At 29.7% G+C, this 25,939-nt stretch overlaps 1 protein-coding gene across 1 annotated transcript in view; it reads right to left on the bottom strand.

The window, feature by feature from the left end:
- Positions 1–25,939, bottom strand: part of LOC145293305 (uncharacterized) — a 535,198-nt gene that overhangs the window by 24,617 nt on the left and 484,642 nt on the right. The window contains exon 2 of the mRNA XM_080139947.1: positions 24,949–25,343. Within this exon, the coding sequence (XP_079996073.1) occupies positions 24,949–25,343 (395 nt within the window). The remainder of the gene's footprint in view (positions 1–24,948; positions 25,344–25,939) is intronic.

The raw sequence follows: 25,939 nt of genomic DNA, 5'->3' as shown, positions 1-25,939 counted from the left end.
AGGTAACCTACATCTAAAATTTAAACTGTTTCTACCCAAAATTGGCGGAGGAGTTTGGTAGAGTCTGCAAAGATCAACTCTTTCAACTTTGACATATTGGCAGCCAAAATTTCGCTCAAACTGATTAAAAAGCTTGCTGCATGTCTGAATATCCCTTATGTAAAATTTAAAATGTTTAGACCCAAAATTGGCTGAATAGTTTGCTAGAGACCACAAAGATCAAATCTTTTTAACTTTGACTCCTTGGCAGTCAAATTTTCGGCTTGCCCTATATCTGAATAGCCTTTATGTAAAATTTCAAATGTTTAGACAAAAAATTGGCTGAGCAATTTGGTAGAGACCGTAGAGGTCAAATTTGTTAAGACTTTGACCCTAATTTTAACCTCTTAACATTTGTTGTTTTGGACATAAATCAAATTATAAAGTTGAATCCATGTCCAAGTAAGATCTAAAATTTCAAGGGGTTTGACCCGAAATTGCCGAGGAGTTTGGTATAGTTATCAAAGGTCAAATCATTGAACATTGACCCCTTGACAGCCAAATTTCTGGCCGAAAACTGAATAAAAAGATTTTCCCAAATCTCAATATATATCAAATTTGTCAAGTCTCGAGTCTATAGACAGAAAATTGATAGTAGTTTGGTAAGGAAATGTACACACACAGACAGACAGACAATTTCACTTTTTATAGATATATAGATTATATTGGACCCAATATATAGTAATGATTTAAAAAGTTTTTAAAAAATTACTCGTGCGTCACCACCAAAAATCGAAACCAAAACGTTTACCTTACGATTTACTTTTCCCTTTGATATTAATACCTTAACTATGGAGACATATTTACTGCAAGACTAACAATTTAAACATGAACTAATAGCTATTACGTTACGCATGCATATTCGTAATGCCGTCGTTCGACCTTCACTTGGCAAATTCCATTTTTAAAATTTTCACACTTTTGCACGGATTTTCCTCGGATGAAACCCAAATATAAAGTTTTGCATGGATTTAAATACTCTCTCCATATAGTTTCATGTTTGTAGACCAAAAACTGATAGAGGAGTTTGGTAGATAAACTTTTTAAAACAAATACTTATACATAAATATATATAGGAAAAGGTTTGTGCTTACTATAAACTTTTACGCAAATATTACGCAAGTATAAATCATGTAGAATATCTGCATGAATATAATTACACGTAATAGTTAACTGAAGATGATCATCTCATAAGAAAAAAAAGGAATGAATTAAAATGAATGTTTAAAAGAATATGCAAATTAGTTAGATCTTTTGCAGATGAATGCAATGAATATAAAACAAAGTTGTATTTCTTTTTAAATAAATAGGAAATGTTTTTTATATGACTATTAATACACAAAACGCAAACATTATAAGAGTATGGATTACAACGGTACTGTTTCCCTGCAGTGTACACAATGGTCCTTTTCAAAATGTGCTGCTCTCGTATGAATGCTAATTAGCAGTTTGCCTATACCATTAGTTAAACTAGAAGTCACAAAAGGTAAAACTACGCATTCCATTATAAGAAAAGGATATTTATTCCGTATAGTGTATCCGGAAAACATGAAACAAAATAGGTATGAGTTCTCTGCGAAGAAGGGAAGAAATAAGTAGACATTAAGGGGAGACTGAAAAAGATACGAAGGCAAAGGGAAGAAAAGCAACAAGTAGATAAACCTTGCTTATGAGGCGAAGGAAGGCAAAAAGGGTGTCACGAACAGCAAAGCAATCTTAGAATTAGCATTTAATTCAATGCGAAGGCAACAAGTTGCAAGGTTGAAAGAATAAGATATACTGTAACAAACACGTACATCAAATATGTTGCCAAGGTCGCTGGAAAAATGGTAGGATCCTTCTACCGCTCCAGAAGATATCTCACTGCTGATGCAATTTTCTATCTATATAAAAGCCTAAGTACGTCCAAGGATGGAGTACTGTTGCCACATCTGGGCAGGAGCTGCTGAAAACATTATATCCTGCCTTGACAGAGTACAAAATAGACTTCATGTCTTAGTGAGGAATGCTCTTTTCTCTTCCCTGAAACCTCTCTCCCACAGAAGAGACGTTGCGAACCTGTCTTTGTTTTATCGTTATTTTCATGGCAAGTGCTCGTCTGAGTTCCAATCTTTAGTCCCCTCTCGCCAATCTTTCACGAAAAACACCCGTCTAGCTGAAACCACTGTCAATAATTTTCCCCACTCTTTATCTGCACCTAAATCAAATCGTAGATTCCATGAACAAAGCTTCTTTCTTAGAAGTGCACGCCTGTGGTACTCTGTTCCGTCTGCCTGTTTCCCACCTGACTACAACTTGGATGTCTTCAAGTCCAGCATAAACAAATTCCTGATAAACCGCCCCCTTAAGTAAGACACTTTATCAAATTTCCGTTACGATAACTACGATATTATCCCATTGATTACTGTACACGCAATAACCCTTATCCTCGAGTGGTATTCGGGCCTTGATAAGTGGTGACTACCATATCAAAAAACAAAAAAAAAAATACCCAAAAAACACTGGTAGGTTTATCACACTAACAAGAAAGTAGTGGCAAACCCATCTTGCATGGAAACGTAATAACGACACTTTCGTATTACAAACAGAAGATATTATCAAAGAAAGACACTTGAGGAATATTTCGTTTGGTAGAGCAATTGCAGCAAGTATACGAAGGAAGGCAAAAAGGGTGTCTTGAACAGCAAAGCAATCTTAGAATTAACATTTAATTCAATGTGAAGGCAACAAGTTGAAAGGTTGAAAGAAATAAGATATACTGTGACAAACACTAGAAGGTTTATCACACTAACAAGAAAGTATTGGCAAACGCAGCTTGCATGAAACGTAATAAAAACATTTTCGTATTACAAAAAGAAGATATTGTCAAAGAAAGACACACGAGGCTTAACGAATCAATTTTGTTTAAACTAAAGTTATGTAAGAAGGCGGAGAGAACGGACGGATCGTCCATCTAGTAGACGAAATTGGGTAGAAAATGGTCGAAAATCCCGCGAAGAACAAAGTCCTTTAGCTATCACGTTGTCGAGAAATGGATAATAAATGTATTGCCGACTAAAACCTTAGAAGGAAAGCTCAAGGTAACATAATGCCTTTTTTATTAAACAAAAAAAGAAATGTGATAAAAAAAAATGAAGACTGTTAGAAGGAATGACAAATTGCAGTGACAGGACAAGTACAAGTAAACAAGGGAAACGGTGAAAGGTGAATTTGTCCCTGATCAAAAAAGGTTCTTGTCTTAAACTGTCCTGATGTATAATCAAAAGTTGTTCCCTTCATTTATCCATTTTAATCCTCTCATAATATTCTGCATCATTCAACTAACAATCCACTCATCTCATTAACTCTTATTTTCGAATGGCTTTTGGTCTTAATAAGAGCGTACTCATTAGTAAATAAAAACGCAGTTAATTGGCATTCATCATGAGTTGTGCACAAAAGTTCCGCTTGGCCAATTAGGAAAATAAAATGCTAACAAATAGCACGTCATGTAAAATTGTTGGCAGAAAATAGTTATATTAAATGCTAACATATTCAATGTATACGTGTTCATTCATTAATCTTATGTCATCTTCCAGTTACGAAATATGATATTCAATATGGTGACGCTTAACAACGCAGAGTTCAGATGAAACAGCAGATACTCATTGGAGATGAACTATAGCAATATTTCAGTACTAGCATGGGTGCCCGGCGTTGCCCGGGTGTTTGGAGGTGTATGCTGAGCAAAAAAAAAGGGGGTAATTTTTTAAACTTTGACCCCTATTATGACCCCTGAAAATTTATTGTTTTGGGCTCCAATCAAGTTATTAAGTTAGATCCATGTCCACGGAAGCTATATCTAAAATTTAAAGTGTATAGACCCAAAATTGTCGGAGAAGTTTGGTAGAGTTCTCAAAGCTCAAATCGTTGAACTTTGACCCCTTAATCGCCAAATTTCTGGCTAAAAACCGATCACATAGATTTTTCCAAATCTCAGTACCCTGTATATCAAATTTCGAGTCTGTAGACTAAAAATTGACAGAGTTATTTCGTAGGGAAATGTACACAGACACACACACACACACTTTCACTTTTATAGATATATAGATTTAAAATTTGAGTCTGACAGAATGACAAAATTATATTGCAAACCGATATATTAAACAAACGAACTTCAAAGAGACAAATGAACACATAAGTAAAAACAATTTGTATTAGAAAACATTTATTATTCCACGTCTTTTTTTTACAGACCTGACGACTGAGGTTCGCTCTTAATAAAAATTGTTTTTTATAGTCTTAATTTTGACTTCCTTTTTCATAAAAAACTAAAAAAAAAATCAAGAAAGAAAAGAAATTTAATTTTATTTTTTCATTAATTTCTTTCTGTGCAAAGCAATTCTTTCAAACTTACTCTGTTTCCAAAATGTTTTTATTTTATTCCCCTCCCCCTTCATTCATTTTCCTCCACATCCTGGCAAGATTACTGTACACATAGATTCGAAAAAATAGTCAAAAACAAATATATAAATAAATGTTATCAAAGGCAAGATAAGTTACTTTTCTACCTAACTGGACATCTTTTTTGTGTTTTTATTCAGTGTAATATATTTATTCAGCTCGAAAAACATACAGTGTTTACCGATGTGTTGGAAAATTCAAGATGGCGTCTCACACCCTCTTTAACACCGTAAGTTTGGAAAAAGGTGTTATAAATAAAAAACTATACAAAATACTATTAAAAACCCGCCGAATATATGTCAACCTATGTCACGGTAACATATATTGAGCGAGTTTTTAACAGTATTTTAACAGGGCACATCGTAAAAACTGACCCATTAATTTTCCTGAAGTAAAAACTATATAGTTTTTAAACTTTTAAAACTGTACATTATAAAAAGAAAACTGTTCGAGTGATTTTTTTTCTTTTTTTTTTACATGGGTGTCACCACTTATCAAGGCCCAGAGGCCACTCAAGGATAAGGGTTAATAGGTATACATTAGTCATTGTGATTTTAGCATAGTAAACAGTGGGAATTTTGTAACTTGGATTACTTGAAAAAGAAAACTGTTCGAATGATTGAAAACAAAATAACAATGTAAATATATTGATAAGAAAAAAACAAAAACAAACGAAGTTTCCGTTTCAGGAACCCGAGTTTAATTTTATGTCGTAATCATTCAACTCGTTAGCGGTTTTATTCAGCGATTAGGGATAACCATACGACATATCTAATTACCAAAGCGATTTTTTTAAAATTTTTTTTTTTTATTAAAACTAAACCTGTTTATGAACCAATTTTTTTAAAGCCAACACTTTAGTTATTTTGAGAGCGTGCAACTGCACCCGAAAGGTTGATTAGGAAACTCCAAATCCTTTTATGAGTCGGAAAAAAGGGGCTTTTTATCGGCTTAAATGATAAACTAATGTTAAATATTAGTATTTGCCATCGATTCTGAAATAAAATGAAATCCTGACATTGTGATCATTTTTGCAGGTGTTATGTGCCAAATATTGAAATAAGAATGTTTAAATTCAATTATTGTAATTTAAGTCTTTAATTTTAAAGTCGATTTTATTTATAAAATATCTTTTTAGAAATAAATCTCAAAAACAATCTGAACAATAAATCTCTTTTGTTATGGCTAAGTTTTTGTCAAGGGTAGAAATTATAATAGACAAGTATTCATCCATGATGACATTTTACCGATTTCCTGGTTTACAGGTATTCTTGCTAAATTTCTTCGAAAGAATTGACATAAACAATACTTCAACTAAATACGTATATTTCATGCAATAATGACTTTTATTTCTTCTGACTTTTCCTAAACTAAACATAAAACATCGGTTAGGGTTAGTTTAACATTCTGTAAAAGTACCTTCCGTTTTTTTTGTTTGTTTTTCTTTTGTACTTCTGCAGAGAAGGTAAAAACCCGATAAAAACTGGATATATTTTTCGTGTTTTTATTCAATTTAACATGTTTATTCAGCTCGAAAAGAATACAGTGTTTACCGATGTGTTGGAAAATTCAAGATGGCGTCTCACACATTCTTTAACACCGTAAGTTTGGGAAAAGGTGTTATAAATAAAAAACTATACAAAATACTATTAAAAACCCGCCGAATATATGTCAACCTATGTCACGGTAACATATATTGAGCGAGTTTTTAACAGTATTTTAACCGGTTTTTTATTTATTACACCTTTTTCCAAACTTACCGTGTTAAAGAGAGAATCGGCCGCCATCTTGAATTTTCCAATACATCGGTAAACACTGTATGCTTTTCGAGCTGAATAAACATGTTAAATTGAATAAAAACACGAAAAATTTGCCTTTGATAACATTTATTTGTTATATATTTGTTTTTTGGCAACTTATTCGAATCTATGTGTACAGTAATACAAACCCGAAATGAATTTAAGACCACGGGTGAAATGAGAAAAAGAAGTCAGCGGGTTTGGTTGCCATAACAACGTGACGGTAGTGAACGTGTGTGTGTGCGTGTGTGCGCGTATTTCGTGTAGTTTAGTTTCGTATAATAGTTTCGTATTTTTTTAATTTGTAAATAACAAGTTATTAAAAAATTAAACCCTTCCAAGATGGACAATAAATAAAGCCATAATATTTTATGGTAAAGGTAAGAGCGTAGAAACGATTGTTTTTTACGAGATGTGATTATTGGATTAACCAATCAGAAATCGTCTGTGGCACACACACATCTCTGTTTTTATAGATATATAGAAGATAGATATAGATATAGATAGATAGAAGATAGATTAAATGTTAAATAGATTTTGTAAATAGTACAGTTGAAATGATTAGAATATTTCCAATATGTAATAAGGTCGAGGTAATTAGTTAAAGAGATTTAATATAATGTGATATGCAAATGAGTATAAGTCATTCGATATGGGGGTGGTTTGTAGAATAGTATATAAAGAAATTAGGCAAAGATTCTTATGTCTCCTATAACAGAAACATCCTAAAATGGGTTCTAATGTTTCTCTACCAGGAGAGATCTACCCTCTTACCTCCTTTATATTTCGTTGATGGTGGAGAGCTGTACACACAGACAGAAACACACGAACCCTATTACTTTATAACAATATAGATGTTGTCCTGACCAGCATTCTACGTAAAAATGTCTTTCTAGTAATTTGTTTCGGGTAGACACCTCATATAATGCAATGTTGAAATTATGTTAATAATTTTTAAAACCACAGAATGCTTCTTCTTTAGGGCGTTTGTATGACTCTCCTCACCTTCTGGTCATGTGTCATATCTCTCGACGGTGGGAAGAATGTAATGACTGGATTCGGGGAACCTGATGTGTATGGCGTATAATGAAATAAGCACTCGACAGTGAAGAAAGCATGACATAATTAGACGATAATCGTCATCACGAAAAGTGATATGCCTCGCGACATGTAATGTAGCAGCAATGGCATCTCGACGCATATGCAAATGACCGAGCCGGTGCGCGAGATGACGTTCCACCGAAGGATGAGAAGTGAAAGAAAAAGCGAAAATAAAAAAAGATGCCACGTGGTGAGAGGACTGACAAACGGGGATGGACATGTGACCACGGATTGGTGTGAGAGACTTTAAAAACACATGTTCGACACGGCAGAGTTTTGTAAACTACATGGTGAACTAAGAGACTTTTAAAACGAGATGCAATGCGTTATTTTGGAAAGTACCATGAATAAATGCCTTTTATTTCAACTGAAAAAGCTGAGTCGAATTTTTTTTCTTTTTGTTTGTTTCCTTTTTGTTTGAATTTACTAAGTAGTCTTGGATAATCTAATCGAGTAATACAATCGAGTAATACAATCGAGTAAGTCGCCTTATTGAACGGGTGTTCGAAATATTTCTTCATTTTAATAATGAAAAATAAAAAGGACCATATGAAGTTTGTTTTAGAATTTTGGTGTTTACACAGTTTTGAATGTTTTTTTTTTAAATCAAAAACTCATTGAATTGAAAAAATAATAATCTTGTCCACAATCATCTATCAATATTTTTCACGTGCAATATCTATCTATTAACTATGATATTATCTATAATATAAATCTCACCTGTCTGGTTTAATGTATGTATGTATGCATGTATGTCTGCCTAAAACTTTTGACAGAGGCGACGGATTTTCACGAGATCGGTATCATATTGAAGCTCAACCCTTCGGATGACAAATATCCTAAATATCCAAAATTGAGAAATAAAATAAATTCTTTCACCCTCAGCTGGGCACTTTTCTACAGGGAGGAGTCACTTTTTTCGCCAATATTTCTGAAAGTCATCCCCTCTTTTTCGATTGACTAGCCTTAATTAAAACATTCGTCACTTCCGGTTTGGCGATGGGCGCAACAGCAAAGACCATTTTTTTCACATTCTTTTTCTCCTTCGCGGCACAGGTTCGAGCCTATCTTCATACTACCATTTTTTTTTGCTCAACACCCACCTCCAAACACCCGGGCAACGCCTGGCACCCAGACTAGTCTATAATATAAATTTCACCTGCCCGTTTAAATGTATATATGTATGTATGTATATGGTTAAAAATTAAATGGGATTAATAAACTTCCATGGCCAAGTTAATCTCTGAATATGAAATCAATTGAAAACTTTTGGGCATATTAGACGGGGACCTTTCCAAAAAGAAAAGAAAGCTATCTTCTACGCCTGAACTTTTAACATTGTTGCGTCAGACATGGAAAGAAATTTCTCAATATGATATTCGTCAACTGATAAATGCCATGCCTAGAAGGGTCCTAGCATTAAAAACAGCAAAGGGAATGCCAACCAAGCATTAGTTATTAAATTTGTGACCATTTATTTTTATTTTATTCTATAAATGATATGTTTATTGACATACACTCTTTCTAGTGGTGTTAGGGTTAGGGTTAGGGTATGGTGTCTATTCCTTTGCCATGTCCGTGTATATGATTCCCCCTACTCTCTATCGATACCTAAATCTAAACGCAGATTCCATGAACAAAGCTTCTTTCTCAGTCTGTGGAACACTGTTCCGCCGGCATGCTTCCCGATTGAATACAACATACTAGCATTCAAGTCCAATGTAAACAAGTTTTTGTTGAGCCCTCTCCATAAATAATCAAATTCTACCCAATTTACACCATTAAAGATTACTACATTACCATCTTAAATTCATTAACCGTTATCCTCAAGTGACCTTCAAGACTTGATAGTGGCGACTCTCAAGTTAAAAAAAGTACTCATAGTCCCCTGTTAGACACAATACATAAGAGTCGCCTCTTTACGTGCCTCGTGGCAATATATCGTGTTTGAAGCGAAAAAGAGAAAAAAAACCCCAAAAAAACCAAAACCAAAAAAAACTCCTACTACAATTTTAGGCACCGTCAAAAATGGCCGAAAAATCAAGTTGTTGTTTTTTAAAACGAAATTACATTTATTAAAATCCATTATTTCTGAGTAACTTTTTTTTTCCAGAAAGATAAAACCCTGAATTTTATCATATAGAAAGCAGAATAATGTAAAACTTTTTCTACTATTTTAAATTAAATTTTAAATGTTAAATTTTCCCCAAAAGTTAACAATTGGCGTTTTTTGTTTTGCACAAAAACGTATATAAATAGTTTAAAAAAAGGTTTGAAAGAATTAATTTGTTTATTTCTTGTGTAACTAAGATTTAGGGTGATTTTCTATGAGAATATGCAAAAATATTATAATATAAGTACCTGGATTTCAAATAATTCCACTTATTCATATAGGCAACCAGTTACTTCGAGTCGATTTGATTACTGTTTACATTTGTGCTTGATAAAAAGCAAACTACGGAAGACCAAAAAGCCAAAAAAACTTATTTTTCAGTGACGAAAATTTCAATGTATTATTAACGCTGAGGCTGGCCATACCAGATGGGTGACCATTTGTATGAGTTTGGTTTTTAATGTGTATGTGTGTGGGGGCCAGGCTCTCCAAAATGGGGAGGGGGCAATTTAAAGCAGAATAAAAAAAAATATTTCAGCGCGTTTGGTCCACCGTAGTCGAAAGGCGGCAAACGTTTCCAAACTTGATCGAAAAAAATAATGATATTTTTTAACACAAAGGGCACAATATTTATCGATTTTTTTTGTATCGATTCTTCAAAGCATGCCCTGTGTAATAATGGTCATGCATTATTCGGCTCGCTAAAAAGAAATTGTTAATTTCTTTATCAAAGATTTTAAAATGTTTTTTTTCGTATAAATATTAATTTTTTTTGTTTGTTTTGCTTAACTTAAATTAATTATTTTACTTAACATATTCATCGAATTTCACACTTCAAAACTCAAAAGCGTGATAATTAAACACAATCGAAGTTCTGATATTCAGACATCAAAATAAGGTATGCAAACAAGTTTTTTTTTAATCTATAATCACGTCCCTTACAACAACATAATATGTTTTGTTCAGTTTCAGATGATTATTTTAAGCATATTTGGAACCCCCTCAAAACAAGGGGGGATTATAAGCAATATATATATATATATATATATATATATATATATATATATATATATATATATATATATATTGTTTATGAAAAATAAGTGCACTGTTATAAAGTTCATTCTTCTCTTAATAATCGCTGAAAATTTCGTATTGATTGGATAATTACCTGATTTTTGGTAGATTTTTAAAAAGACGGCCCGTCAAAAAGTACTTACCTGCCCCCCCCCCGTTTTGGCGGTGCCTAACAATTTAAACAAGCAAAAATCTCTTTACAATTTCTTTCCGTTAAATATGTTTTTTTCTTTTACTCATTTTTATCCACTTAGCGTTTTGCTTTATTTTTTTTTTTCGTTTCGTTAAAAATACCAGTCCTCCCATCTTCCAATTCCGCGTCTGTTTTTAAATCGAACATAGCATAAATATTTATATGACTCAAGGATAACCAAGCACTACGGGTATTTTCCGCTGTGCGGAGGGAAAGCATAATTGAATCCATCAACTTGTTGACATATATTTTCTGATGTCTGACATATCTGGAATCCCTCACGTGATCTTTAGTCGGTAAAGTGGGCCAAGAATTTTTACAGCAACACGCGTCTATGGTAGAAACATAAGCGCTAAATTAGAAGTGACAAGAGTTAATTTATGAATGGATTATCGGTACATCAAGATATATATATATATATATATATATATATATATATATATATATATATATATACATTCAATTAATGTTAATATCTATCTATCTATCTATCTAAACCTGTTGATATATATATATATATATATATATATATATACATACATACATATATATATACATATATATATATATATATATATATATATATATATATATATATATATATATATATGAGAATGTGTGTGTGAAGACACTTCTCAACCTATATACTCAACGAATTTTTGATCTACAGACCTGAAATTTGGTAGATAGGGCATTCGAAGATGTGGAAAACTTTGTAATCAATTGTCACCCGGAAATAAGAGCTGCTAAATGGTCAAAATTGAAAATTTAGTACGTGGGGGGGGGTCGGGAGTTTATTTGTTTGTCAACTGAGTCACGAATGTGCATGTGTGAATCGTTCACATGAGAGAATACTTATTTTATAAATTAGTAGAATTGTAAACACTTTTTGAAGAACGTGTCAAGCTTGCTTAATGGTTATCGTAATTGACTCACTGTCGTTAAGTTTTGGTTTCGATATCAGCTCAAGTATTTTTGTTTACTTACAAGAAGTGAGCTGTGTAAAAAGAAAACATATTACTCGCATGCACATGTCTCAGTTTATTTATTTTTTTCGTTTTTTTCTATTCATTTTTTAAAAGGAAATTAATGTCATATTTAGTACCTATGGTATTTCTGCTTATAATAAATAAGAATTTTGCATCGATTAAAATATAATATTTATGCGTATTTTACGACCGGGCAACGGCGAGTACCCTACTAGTATATATATATATATATATATATATATATATATATATATATATATATATATATATATATATATATATATATATATATATTAGAAATGCCAAAACTTAATTTCTGAGTGGATTATCGTTACATTAGGAGTAATATATGCAGCCAGTTGATAGCTCTCTCTCTCTCTCTCTCTCTTTCCCTCTCTCTATATCTATATCTCTCTTTCTCTCTCTTTCTCTCTCTCTCCCTCTCTCTCTCTCTCTCTCTCTCTCTCTCTCTCTCTATATATATATATATATATATATATATATATATATATATAGAGAGAGAGAGAGAGAGAGAGAGAGAGAGAGAGAATAAAAAGGAACAAACCGTATTATGTGTTCATCAACGTTTCGTCTTTATTTCGGAAGTCTCGAAATAAAGACGAAACGTTGATGAACACATAATACGGTTTGTTCCTTTTTATTTTCTCTATTTTGTCGGAATACTATTTCCATTATTTTCATCATATATATATATATATATATATATATATATATATATATATATATATATATATGTATTTATATATATATATATATATATATATATATATATATATATATATATATATATATATATATATATATATATATTGGATATTTCCCCCAAACTTCTGGCCTTGATGGAGGGGGGACTAAAACTTGCTGCAATGTTTTCAAATGACCTGAAATAATAGCAAATAGTTCCAAATAGTGATTCCAAATAGTTCTCATATGTTATATCTCCCCTCTTTTGGAAATCGGCTACGATTATGAATATCTCCAGTATCAAATGATCCCCATACACTGTGAAATTTACTTAATATCTGAAAACCAAAGAGGAGAGATATAACATATGAGAAATATGTGGAATGAAGTCTCCCCTTGTTATTATTTCAAATCATTTCTAAAGCATAGCAGCAAGTTTTAGTCTCCCCTCCATCAAGGCAAGATGTTTATGAGAAATATAAGATATTTTGTAATTCATATGTAAAACTAGGAGAACAAATGATTATCATTGAAACATTACAAATGATGGACGATATCCTTATTATGTGTTTAGTTCCATTCTATGACACTGTTTTATGATAACAATTCTCGTGGGTATATATTAGCATTCCATTTATAAGAATGTAAGCCACAGATTATTTTAGTTAATGTTTTTCGGCTATTTCATTAGTAAGTATGCAAAGTGCACTCACCTTTTTTCAACTAATGATATAGCCTTGACAGAGTACAAAATAGACTTCGTGGCTTAGTGGGGGATGCCCTGTTCTCTACCCTGCAACCTCTCTCCCACAGAAGAGACGTTGCGAGCCTGTCCTTGTTTTATCGTTATTTCCATGGCAGATGCTCGTCTGAACTCCAATCTCTGGTCCCCCCTCGCCAATCTTTCACGAGAAACACCCGTCTAGCTGAATCCACTGTGAAAAATTTCCCCCACTCTATATCTGTGCCTAAATCAAAACGCGGATTCCATGAACAAAGCTTCTTTCTTAGAACTGCACGCCTGTGGAACTCTGTTCCGTCTGCCTGCTTCCCTCCGGACTACAACTTGGATGTCTTCAAGTCCAATGTTAACAAATTCCTCATGAACCGCCCCCTTAAGTAAACACTTCAGCAAATCTCCTCACTAATTTAATGTACTTGCAATAACCCTTATCCCTGAGTTGCTTCCGGGCCTTGATAAGTGGTGATCACTGTGTAAAAAAAAAATATGTTTTCATTTGCCTCTTTTAGTATTGATCAATATAGCTTGAAATGATGTTAAAGTCAAAGGCGGCGCCATCTTTTTTTGACTAAATTGTTTATGTTAGCCTATTCTTCGGCGTTTTTTTTATTATGTGGCTTTCATACTTATGAATAGAATGTTGATATATATCTACGAAAAATATTATCAAAAAACAGCGTTATATAATGGAAATAAACAGATAATTAGTTTGGAGCAATAACTAGGTACTTTAATTAGTTGTTTTATGTGAACTGGGAAAATCTACCAAGATAGACATCATGTATTTGTCTACATGTATACAGGCAAGAAATGCTATCTCTATAAGGAATCACGCATGAAATATATATTGGATAAACAACTCAAATGAAAGAATGACAACCATTGAAATAAAATTTATATATAGATATGGAAACTTATACGTGTGTGCACTTGGATATTTTACATCTGTATAATTATTAGGGTTTGTATTCCTATACACATAGATTCGAAAAAGTTGTCAAAAAACAAATATATAACAAATAAATGTTATCAAAGGCAAGATAAGTTACTTTTCTACTTAAATGGATATGTTTTTAGTGTTTTTATTTAATGTAACATATTTATTCAACTCGAAAAACATACAGTGTTTACCGATGTATTGGAAAGTTAAAAATGGTGTCCGACTCTCTCTTTGACACGGTAAGTTTGGAAAAAGGAGTTAAAAAAAAAAAAAAAACTGGACAAAATACTGTTAGAAACTCGCTTAATATATGTTACCGTGACATAGGCTGACATAGATTCGGTGGGTTTTTAACAGTATTATATCTAGTTTTTTTATTTTTAACTCTTTTTCCCAAACTTACCGTGTCAAAGAGAGCGCCATTTAAAATTTTCCAATACATCGGTAAACACTATGATTTTCGAACTGAATAAACACGTTACATTAAATAAAAACATTAAAAACAGCCCAGTTAGGTAGAAAAGTAACTTATCTTTCCTTTGATAACATTTATTTGTTATATATTTGTTTTTAGACAACTTTTTCGAATCTATGTGCATAGTAATACAAACCCAATTATTATATATACGTTGATATAAAATAATTATTATATACACGTTAATATAAAAATAATTATTATATAAACGTTAATATAAAAACGCAATTGCCATGATACCATGTATATTTAAACCATATAAAACAGATTTTAGATCTGTTACACGCTGTTAAATTTGATCATCTAAACGTATGCTACTTTAGAAATAAATAAACAAATAAATAAAAACAAAATACTGAATAAACAAATAAAAGAATACGGTTTATCAGTAAAATAAACAAATAAGAAATAAACCAACAGTAACAAAAATAGACAGAAAGTCTGCTATTAAAAAGCTGCCGATATTAGAATATGATTATAGAATCACATATTAGAATGTAAAAAAAATTATTACATATTAGAATATATAGAAATGATTATATATTAGAATATAAAGAAAGGATTACATATTATAATATAAAGAAATGATTATATATTAGAATATATAGAAAGGATTGCATATTAGAATATATAGAAAGGATCACATATTAGAATATAAAGAAAGGATTGCATATTAGAATATATAGAAAGGATCACATATTAGAATATATTGAAAGAATCACATATTAGAATATAAAGAAAGGATTGCATATTAGAATATATAGAAAGGATCACATATTAGAATATAAAGAAAGGATTGCATATTAGAATATATAGAAAGGATCACATATTAGAATATATTGAAAGAATCACATATTAGAATATATAGAAAGGATCACATATTAGAATATATTGAAAAAATCACATATTAGAATATATAGAAAGAATCACATATTAGAATATAAAGAAAGGATTACATATCAGAATATAAAGAAAGGATTACATATTAGAATATAAAGAAAGGATTGCATATTAGAATATAAAGAAAGGATTGCATATTAGAATATAAAGAAAGGACTACATATTAGAATATATTGAAAGAATCACATATTAGAATATATAGAAAGAATCACATATTAGAATATAAAGAAAGGATTGCATATTAGAATATAAAGAAAGGATTGCATATTAGAATATACAGAAAGGATTACATATTAGAATATAAAGAAAGGATTGCATATTAGAATATAAAGAAAGGATTGCATATTAGAATATAAAGAAAGGATTACATATTAGAATATATTGAAAGGATTGCATATTAGAATATAAAGAAAGGATTACATATTAGAATATAAAAAAGGATTACATATTAGAATATATTGAAAGAATCACATATTAGAATATATAGAAAGGATTATATATTAGAATATAAAGAAAGGATTGCATATTAGAATATATTGAAAGAATCACATATTAGAATATAAAGAAAGGATTGCATATTAGAATATAAAGAAAGGATTACATATCAGAATATATAGAAAGAATCACATATTAGAATATAAAGAAAGGATTGCATATTAGAATATAAAGAAAGGATTGCATATTAGAATATAAAGAAAGGATTACATATTAGAATATAAAGAAAGGATTGCATATTAGAATATAAAGAAAGGATTACATATTAGAATATATTGAAAGGATTGCATATTAGAATATATTGAAAGAATCACATATTAGAATATAAAGAAAGGATTGCATATTAGAATATAAAGAAAGGATTGCATATTAGAATATATAGAAAGGATTACATATTAGAATATATAGAAAGGATTACATATTAGAATATATAGAAAGGATTACATATTAGAATATATAGAAAGGATTACATATTAGAATATATAGAAAGGATTACATATTAGAATATATAGAAAGGATTACATATTAGAATATATAGAAAGGATCACATATTAGAATATAAAGAAAGGATCACATATTAGAATATAAAGAAAGAATCACATATTAGAATATAAAGAAAGGATTGCATATTAGAATATAAAGAAAGAATCACATATTAGAATATAAAGAAAGGATTACATATTAGAATATATTGAAAGGATTGCATATTAGAATATAAAGAAAGGATTACATATTAGAATATAAAAAAGGATTACATATTAGAATACATTGAAAGAATCACATATTAGAATATATAGAAAGGATTATATATTAGAATATAAAGAAAGGATTGCATATTAGAATATATTGAAAGAATCACATATTAGAATATAAAGAAAGGATTGCATATTAGAATATAAAGAAAGGATTACATATTAGAATATAAAAAAAGGATTACATATTAGAATATATTGAAAGAATCACATATTAGAATATATAGAAAGGATTATATATTAGAATATAAAGAAAGGATTGCATATTAGAATATATTGAAAGGATTACATATTAGAATATATTGAAAGAATCACATATTAGAATATAAAGAAAGGATTATATATTAGAATATAAAGAAAGGATTGCATATTAGAATATAAAGAAAGGATTGCATATTAGAATATATTGAAAGAATCACATATTAGAATATATTGAAAGAATCACATATTAGAATATAAAGAAAGGATTACATATTAGAATATAAAGAAAGGATTGCATATTAGAATATAAAGAAAGGATTACATATTAGAATATATTGAAAGAATCACATATTAGAATATATTGAAAGAATCACATATTAGAATATATTGAAAGAATCACATATTAGAATATAAAGAAAGGATTGCATATTAGAATATAAAGAAAGGATTACATATTAGAATACATAGAAATGATTATATATTAGAATATAAAGAAAGGATTATATATTAGAATATATAAAAAGGATTTTACATTACAATATAAAGAGAGGATTACATATTATAATATAAAGAAAGGATCACATATTAGAATATATAGAAAGGATTATATATTAGAATATATAGAAAGGATTACATATTAGAATATATAGAAAGGATTACATATTAGAATATATAGAAAGGATTACATATTAGAATATATAGAAAGGATTACATATTAGAATATATAGAAAGGATTATATATTAGAATATATAGAAAGGATTACATATTAGAATATATAGAAAGGATTACATATTAGAATATATAGAAAGGATTACATATTAGAATATATAGAAAGGATTACATATTAGAATATATAGAAAGGATTACATATTAGAATATATAGAAAGGATTACATATTAGAATATATAGAAAGGATTACATATTAGAATATATAGAAAGGATTACATATTAGAATATATAGAAAGGATTACATATTAGAATATAAAGAAAGGATTACATATTAGAATATATAGAAAGGATTACATATTAGAATATATAGAAAGGATTACATATTAGAATATATAGAAAGGATTACATATTAGAATATAAAGAAAGGATTACATATTAGAATACATAGAAATGATTATATATTAGAATATAAAGAAAGGATTATATATTAGAATATATAAAAAGGATTTTACATTACAATATAAAGAGAGGATTACATATTATAATATAAAGAAAGGATCACATATTAGAATATATAGAAAGGATTATATATTAGAATATATAGAAAGGATTACATATTAGAATATATAGAAAGGATTACATATTAGAATATAAAGAAAGGATTACATATTAGAATATATAGAAAGGATTACATATTAGAATATATAGAAAGGATTATATATTAGAATATATAGAAAGGATTATATATTAGAATATATAGAAAGGATCACATATTAGAATATATAGAAAGGATCACATATTAGAATATAAAGAAAGTATCACACTTGTACTACTTAAAAACAAAGTAAACATTTAGTGCTAAAACAAGAAAATAGCCGTAATTCCCCGCTGGGATAACTTGACCAGGTTGGATCGTATTTCCTGTTGTATAGCGGGGTACATATTGAGACAGCATATCAGAGAGTATATTGGAGGACGTATATATCGGGGACGTATATATCGGAGGACGTATATATTGGAGGACGTATATATCGAAGGACGAGACATTTATGTGACACTGTTACACAGCGACTGTGACGGCGATGACGTTGTTTGTATAACGGCGTAAACGGCGACAACGATGACGATGGAAATTCTTATTTGTTCATCTATATTATTAATACGGAGCTGAGAAATATGATGCAACAGTTCTTGTTAAGACAGATAGATGGGAAAGTCATAATTGGTGATGATGGTGAGGAGACATAATACTTGAAGGGAGTTATACAAAATTCACAGATGATAGATAAAAACATATTACCTTTCATTTTACGAAGACAACAACGAAGACAAGTTTACAAATATAAATGACGATTCTTTATTCTCATCTGGATGATTGATGAATCAGGAACTCAAGCTTTTATGATACATGGCCTTATATTCTCCCCCTTCTCCTTCAAGGGGCGTTAGCTCCTAGTCTGACTGACTTGATTCTCTCTAACTCGCTTCTAACTCTTCTAACTAACTTGAACCCATCTCAATATATTGGGAATTCCCGTTATGACGTCAGAGGCACGGCCAACAATGTGATTCCTTCACGTGTTCAAATTACACATGAGTTTAATCACGTTTGGTAACAAAGAAATTCCTAAATGAATTGTTTCATTTATAATCTGTTTATTTCATCGTTATCTAACTTGTATTGTCCATTCTTTTAACTGACATATTTAATATTCAGTTATTTCTTAAAGAATGGACAATCGACTGTATTCCTAAATTGAATATTTATTCTCTTTTTAACACTTGTCTACTGGGTTCGATTCTATCCTTTTCCAAATATCATTTTCAAACGTATCTATTTAATTACTGGGGTCACCTTCTCATGTAACATCCCCTTTCTCACTCCTTATTCCTTTCTTGGCCGCACTTCTTCCCTCTACTCGCATACACAAACTATACAACCACCCTGTCCTTTCAGTGTTGAAATAACACCCAGATAACTTTTTTTTTATAAACAATATGAATGAACCTTGATTTTCGTTTCAGTGTCGCTGCTTTTTTCGGTCTGATGAGGTGGGCCATTCTAAATTGAGATTCTACTGAAACGTGTATGCACATGTGTAACCAAAAATGTTTGTATAATATATACCGGCTCTGCCCTCCACTGAGCACTATTTAATAATTACACGGGTTTCAGTGGATCTACAAGTATGAAACGAAACTATACAATCATTATAATATATGTATATATATATAATGAATGAATGACAAAAGTCTACATTCCAAAGTTCATGATGTTGACCATCTTACAATTTATTCCTTTAATGCAGTTGACATTTACAATTCATGACAGTATCTGTTTCGTAGTACAAAATCAATCACTTAATTATTATATCAATCAGGAATATTTGTAATATAGACTTTTGTCATTTATTCATTATATTGCTATGTAATTACATTAAGCCTCTTAAATAAGGATTGGTATATATTATAAGAAAATAAAGTATATTTTCTTCAGATATATATATATATATATATATATATATATATATATATATATATATATATATATATATATATATTACTGCATTTGACTGCGACTACATACACGCATACCCGTGTGTGTGTATTTATCAAGTATTAGTGATTATGAGTATGGATTCTTCCACCTATTTTGATTTAAACGTGCTTAACGAGTTGAATCTGCTGCAGTGTTTGTGCCTCGTAGAAGTTTCTATTAGTTCACTTTTAATTAGATAGTGTTAACATACACAGCTTATAGACTGCCTCCCTATATTCTTAGTACGATAAAGGCGTGCGTAGGGCCATTTTGAAACTGTCAAGAACACTTCGTGATAAAAACATCTCAAAGATAAGCCGAGTCTTTGGAAACAGTGTCTGATTTCGACAACTAATCTAACTAATTACGCAAGTCGTTCCACATAACGTTTTCGACGTATAAATCAAATTTCTGAAAACGATAGTTTTTACTTGCAATTATTTACAGATATGACGGCAATTTGGTGATATGTTGGTAATTTAATCTGTTTAATAAAGAGTAAATAAAATGCAGTTAATGTCGATACACATGAAGGAAGTTATTTTTAAATATGAATTCAAAGCTGCAACTCTATTAGGCAATATTAGCCAAGTATCAACAAAGTATTTTAAATGATTTTTTTGGGAATAATATAAGAACGGGTAGGTGGATCTTGTTAGACCTGGGACGCAGTTTATCTCGGAAAAGGTAAACCCTACATTCAAACATATCTTGCTTGTTGAATTATCAGCCAGGGGGAAGATCTTAGGAGTAAACCTCGAGGAAAAATACAGAATAAAACCCCTAAAGTAGTTCGCTGTTACTCACATCTTCATCTCACTAGTAAAAGTTTGTGTGTCCAACAGTAAACGTTTTGCAGCGCCTGTAGATCTATCAGCGACAAGGAGATGGGCTACGTGCTAAGTTGGCAACAGAGTTTTCTCCATATCACATCACCCAGGACAGCATCCTTAATCGACTCTGACCGATGGAGGTCTACGATAGCATCAACATAGTTTATCGTTCGAAAACCCAATTGTATCTGATTTATATTGATTTTAATCCATAGATATTATACACTAATTAAGCAAGAGTACCTGGATTTGTATTTCTTTTAATGCCTTTTAAGCTTAAAGCTTTAATTTGAGAAATTTCATAGAATCAAAATCATGTAATATATGTAAATAAAATATATGTAAATAAAAATATATGTAAATAAATATATTTATAAATAAAAATATTTTTAAATAAAAGTGTATGCAAATTAAAATATATGTAAATAAAAATATTTGTAAATAAAAATATTTGTAAATAAAAATATATGTAAATTAAAATATATGTAAATAAAAATATTTGAAAATAAAAATATATATTAAATAATAATATATTTAAATAAAATATATGTAAATAAAAACATATTTAAATAAAAATATATATAAATAAAAATATATTTAAATAAAAATATATTTACATAAAATACATGTAAATAAAAATATATGTGCATAAAATATATATGTAAGTAAAATATATGTAAATAAAATATATATAAATAAAAATATATATAAATAAAAATATATGTAAATAAAAATATATGTAAATAAAAATATATGAAAATAAAATATATGTAAATAAAAATATATGTAAATAAAACATATGTAAATAAACATATATGTAAATAAAATATATGTAAATAAAAATATATGTAAATATAAATATATGCAAATAAAAATATATCTTATTAAAATATTTTTAGATATACATATTTTTAAATAAAAATATATGTCAATAAAAATATGTGTAAATAAAAAGATTGGTAAATAAAAAGATTTGTAAATAAAATATATGTACATAAAAATATATGTAAATAAAAATATATGTAAATATGTAAATAATAATATATGTAAATAAAAATGTTTGTAAATAAAGGTATATGTAAATGAAATATATGTAAATAAAAATATATCTAAATAAAAATATATGTAAATAAAAATATATGTAAATAAAAATATATGTAAATAATAATATGTGTAAATAAAAATATATGTAAATAATAATATATGTAAATAAAATATATGTAAATAAAATATATGTAAATAAAAATATATGTAAATAAACATATATGTAAATAAAATATATGTAAATAAAAATATATGTAAATAAAAATATATGTAAATAAAATATATGTAAATAAAAATATATGTAAATAATAATATATGTAAACAAAAATATATGTAAATAATAATATATGTAAATAAAAATTTATGTAAATAAAAATTTATGTAAATAAAATATATGTAAATAAAAATATATGTAAATAAAAATATATGCAAATAAACATATATGTAAATAAAAATATATGTAAATAAAAATATATATAAATAAAATATATGTAAATAAATATATATGTAAATAAAATATATGTAAATAAAAATATATGTAAATAAAAATATATGCAAATAAAAATATATGTAAATAAAATATATGTAAATAAATATATATGTAAATAAAATATATGTAAATAAAAATATATGTAAATAAAATATATGTAAATAAAAAGATAAGGAAAGGATTCGAAAATTAAAAAAATAAAAGGATTCTATTCGTTTAGTATCTTTATTTTCAAGTTACTTAAGAATTTGATCCGTTCAGCGTTGATTGACCAAGTCTAAATTTAGTTACACGAATATCAGTAATAAATACAGAATATGAAACCCGTCTCTTTTTGATTATAGTGATTATTTATTGAAGAACTGGATAACGATTCAAAATTTGCGCAAAACATTATGATCTTTTTTTTTTCAAATAGACATAAGTTGCAGCTTTAAAGGAGTACAGAAAAAAATAATTATACTTGTTTACGTAAAAAATAATTATACTTGTTTACGTAAAAAATAATTATACTTGTTTACGTAAAAAAATATTAATGAAAACCAGTCACCGAATGGCGCAACGGCAGTATCACCCACTTTGCAGACTACGCAAAAATTTGTATCTGAAGTGGACGATCTTACGAAACGAGGAAACCAAAGAGAAGAAACCCAAGTTATATACTTGGATAGAATCGGGGGAAAATGAGCCTCACGGGAGCTTCATAAAACCCAGAAACTGTGCCGTCTTGTATAAGTCACTTCGGTAATATTTTCATATTCATTTAATAATTCGCCGACAGATTTTAGAAGCTTCATCTTTTCAATATGATGTGCAGCAATATCGAAAACGTAATTGATTGATGAACTGATTTAAAAAAAAAATGATTTCTATACATCCGACATCATGTCATTATTTGATCGTTTCAATAAAGAAGTTTCTGGATTCAAGATTATATTTTAATCGGATAAATATCTCTTTTAGTTTTCCTATCACTTTTATAACTTTATTACAGAAAAAACATTTCGTGTATAACGAACTGACATAAAGTAAACACATATTAATAATGGAGATTTGGCATCTGTCTGCTTGAAGCTGTAATTATACAGTTAATACTATATCTAAAGCGAAACTGGCAATATTACTTCAATATCTGAATCCGAAACTATACTTTTACTTCTGTATCTAAATTAAAAACTATAATATTATTTCTATATCTAAATTAAAAACTATAATATTATTTCTATATCTAAATTCAAAACCATAATATTATTTCTATATCTAAATTAAAAACCATAATATTATTTCTATATCTAACTTAAAAACCATAATATTATTTCTATATCTTAATCCGAAACTATAATATCACCATCTCTTAATGTTTAATTCGGTTTACTATACTATGTAAGATTTTCAATGCTTAATTCAAGGATGTGGTGTTGTATCCTTTCCCAGTATTATCCCTTCTTTTTTTTGGGGAAGTATAGTAGAGTATCTAATATATTTTCACGAAAACTCTGAGGGAAATGTACTTTATGTTTTCTTGTTATTAGACAATTCTTACAGGTGTTACCTCCTCATTTGAGAGTAGTGTAGTATATGTTCGTTTTTCATAACACAGAGAATATTATTGTCGTTTCATATAACAGTAATTTCCTTATTTTAAAACGATCGTGTGAAAAAGAAGTAACATTTTTTTTACTAAGTATCACAACTTATCAAAGCCCAAAAGCCACTCGAGCATGGATGTTCCTCCGGGAAAACGATTATAACGATATGATCACCATCGTTAAATGCTGGATGACACGCGTTAAATTGTGAAGCAAAAGTTACGCAATCATTAACCGCTCCTTTCCCGACGCAACAATGTTTGGTTCCAGTGGCAAGAAGTGCTGAGATAAGCGAGAACACATACAGCACTTCATAGTCTCAAATAGTCACCCATTTTAGTACTGACCAGGCTCAATGTTGCTTAACTTCTGTGATTTAAGTGATTATGTTGTATATCGATAATAAGGGTAATGAGTGGCAAATGCGTGTTGAAACAACATCGTAATGATTGGTAATGATGATGGAAGTTTGGCAGAATCTAATTAAAAGGACCGATCGACAAAAATTTGTTTACATTGGACTTGAAAAGACAATGTTGTAGTCAGATAGGAAGCAACTTCGCAATATTTGTTCCAGAAACGGGTAGTTCTAGGAAAAAAAACTTTGCTCGTAGAAGTTTCGTACAGCGAGCGAAAAAGGAAACTGGGCACTTGTTTAGCTAGATGTGTTTCTGTTGTGGATGTTTTACACTTGGTGCCATAGATTGAAACTCAACCTAGCAAGTATACGCTTAACAGATTCACGAAAGCATATAATAATAATAATAATAATAATAATAATAATAATAATAATAAGTGACAAGATACTTGTCTCCTCACCTCCGGAACTCGTAATTTGTAAAAATTCTTCTCGTCTTCAACAAAGAAGAAAGAGCTTCCTCCTTGGTAGTAGTTGCCCGTTTGTGTCGATGTACCTCGAATAATATCTTCCCAATCCCACATGTCGATGCGCAGTTCGTAGGTCGCCTGCACGCTCAGGTAATAAATCTTTTCGTTACCCAGCCAGAACTCGGATCCGATCGTGCCGAAACCGTTCTTGTAGTCGTTCCAGCCGCGATAAAAGTCCACCTCGCCATTGCTTCGCTTCTGGATAAGTGTCCACGCCTTGTCGGATTCGAACTCGCATTCAACGCGGAAAGGATGCGGCGCGTATTCAGGCTTGATCAAGTAGACGCCATTTTCACCTCCGCCATTTTGATGGATATCGTCACAATCTGTTGAAAAAGAAGAAAGAAATTGTTTTAATAAATGCAAGACATTCGGTCATTTCCAATGTTTGGACACGATTTAGTTAATACATAGAAAATGTGCGTTGAATGCAAATTGTAAACTAGTGTTTGCACCCTTGGCGATTGTCAATACTAGAATCAGTATGGCCAGACGAAGAATCCCACGACACATACATTTTAGGGGTTAGCGGTAAAGTGGATAATGACACGCAATGATGAACTAGGTGCGCAAAGTTAGAGCAAAACATAAAAATGTATATATTAAATGTTCGGCCTATCCGAATGATTAAACACGATTCACTTAACACGTTTAAAAATGTGACTGATACACTATCATCTCGATTATTTTACGGGGTGGTGGTGGTGGTAACAGTAATCAAGTAGATAACGACACGGACTGACGACTGTTAGAATCCAGTTCATTCCCCAGAAACACTTTCACCTTATGGATGTAGGCAACCATCACGTGTTACCTCCTGCAAGTATCCGATGTCTTTCTAGAAAGAATTCTAACTCGATAGATATCGAGGAAACGAATGTCAGCAATAATAATCTGATTCGTTACAAATAAATGAATGATG

The sequence above is a fragment of the Euprymna scolopes genome, chromosome 14, assembly GCF_053919585.1.
Source record: "Euprymna scolopes isolate OS-2025 chromosome 14, ASM5391958v1, whole genome shotgun sequence".
Lineage (NCBI taxonomy): Eukaryota > Metazoa > Mollusca > Cephalopoda > Sepiida > Sepiolidae > Euprymna > Euprymna scolopes.
The sequence above is the reverse complement of the archived record's forward strand: the minus strand, read 5'-3'. Positions and strand labels throughout refer to the sequence as shown.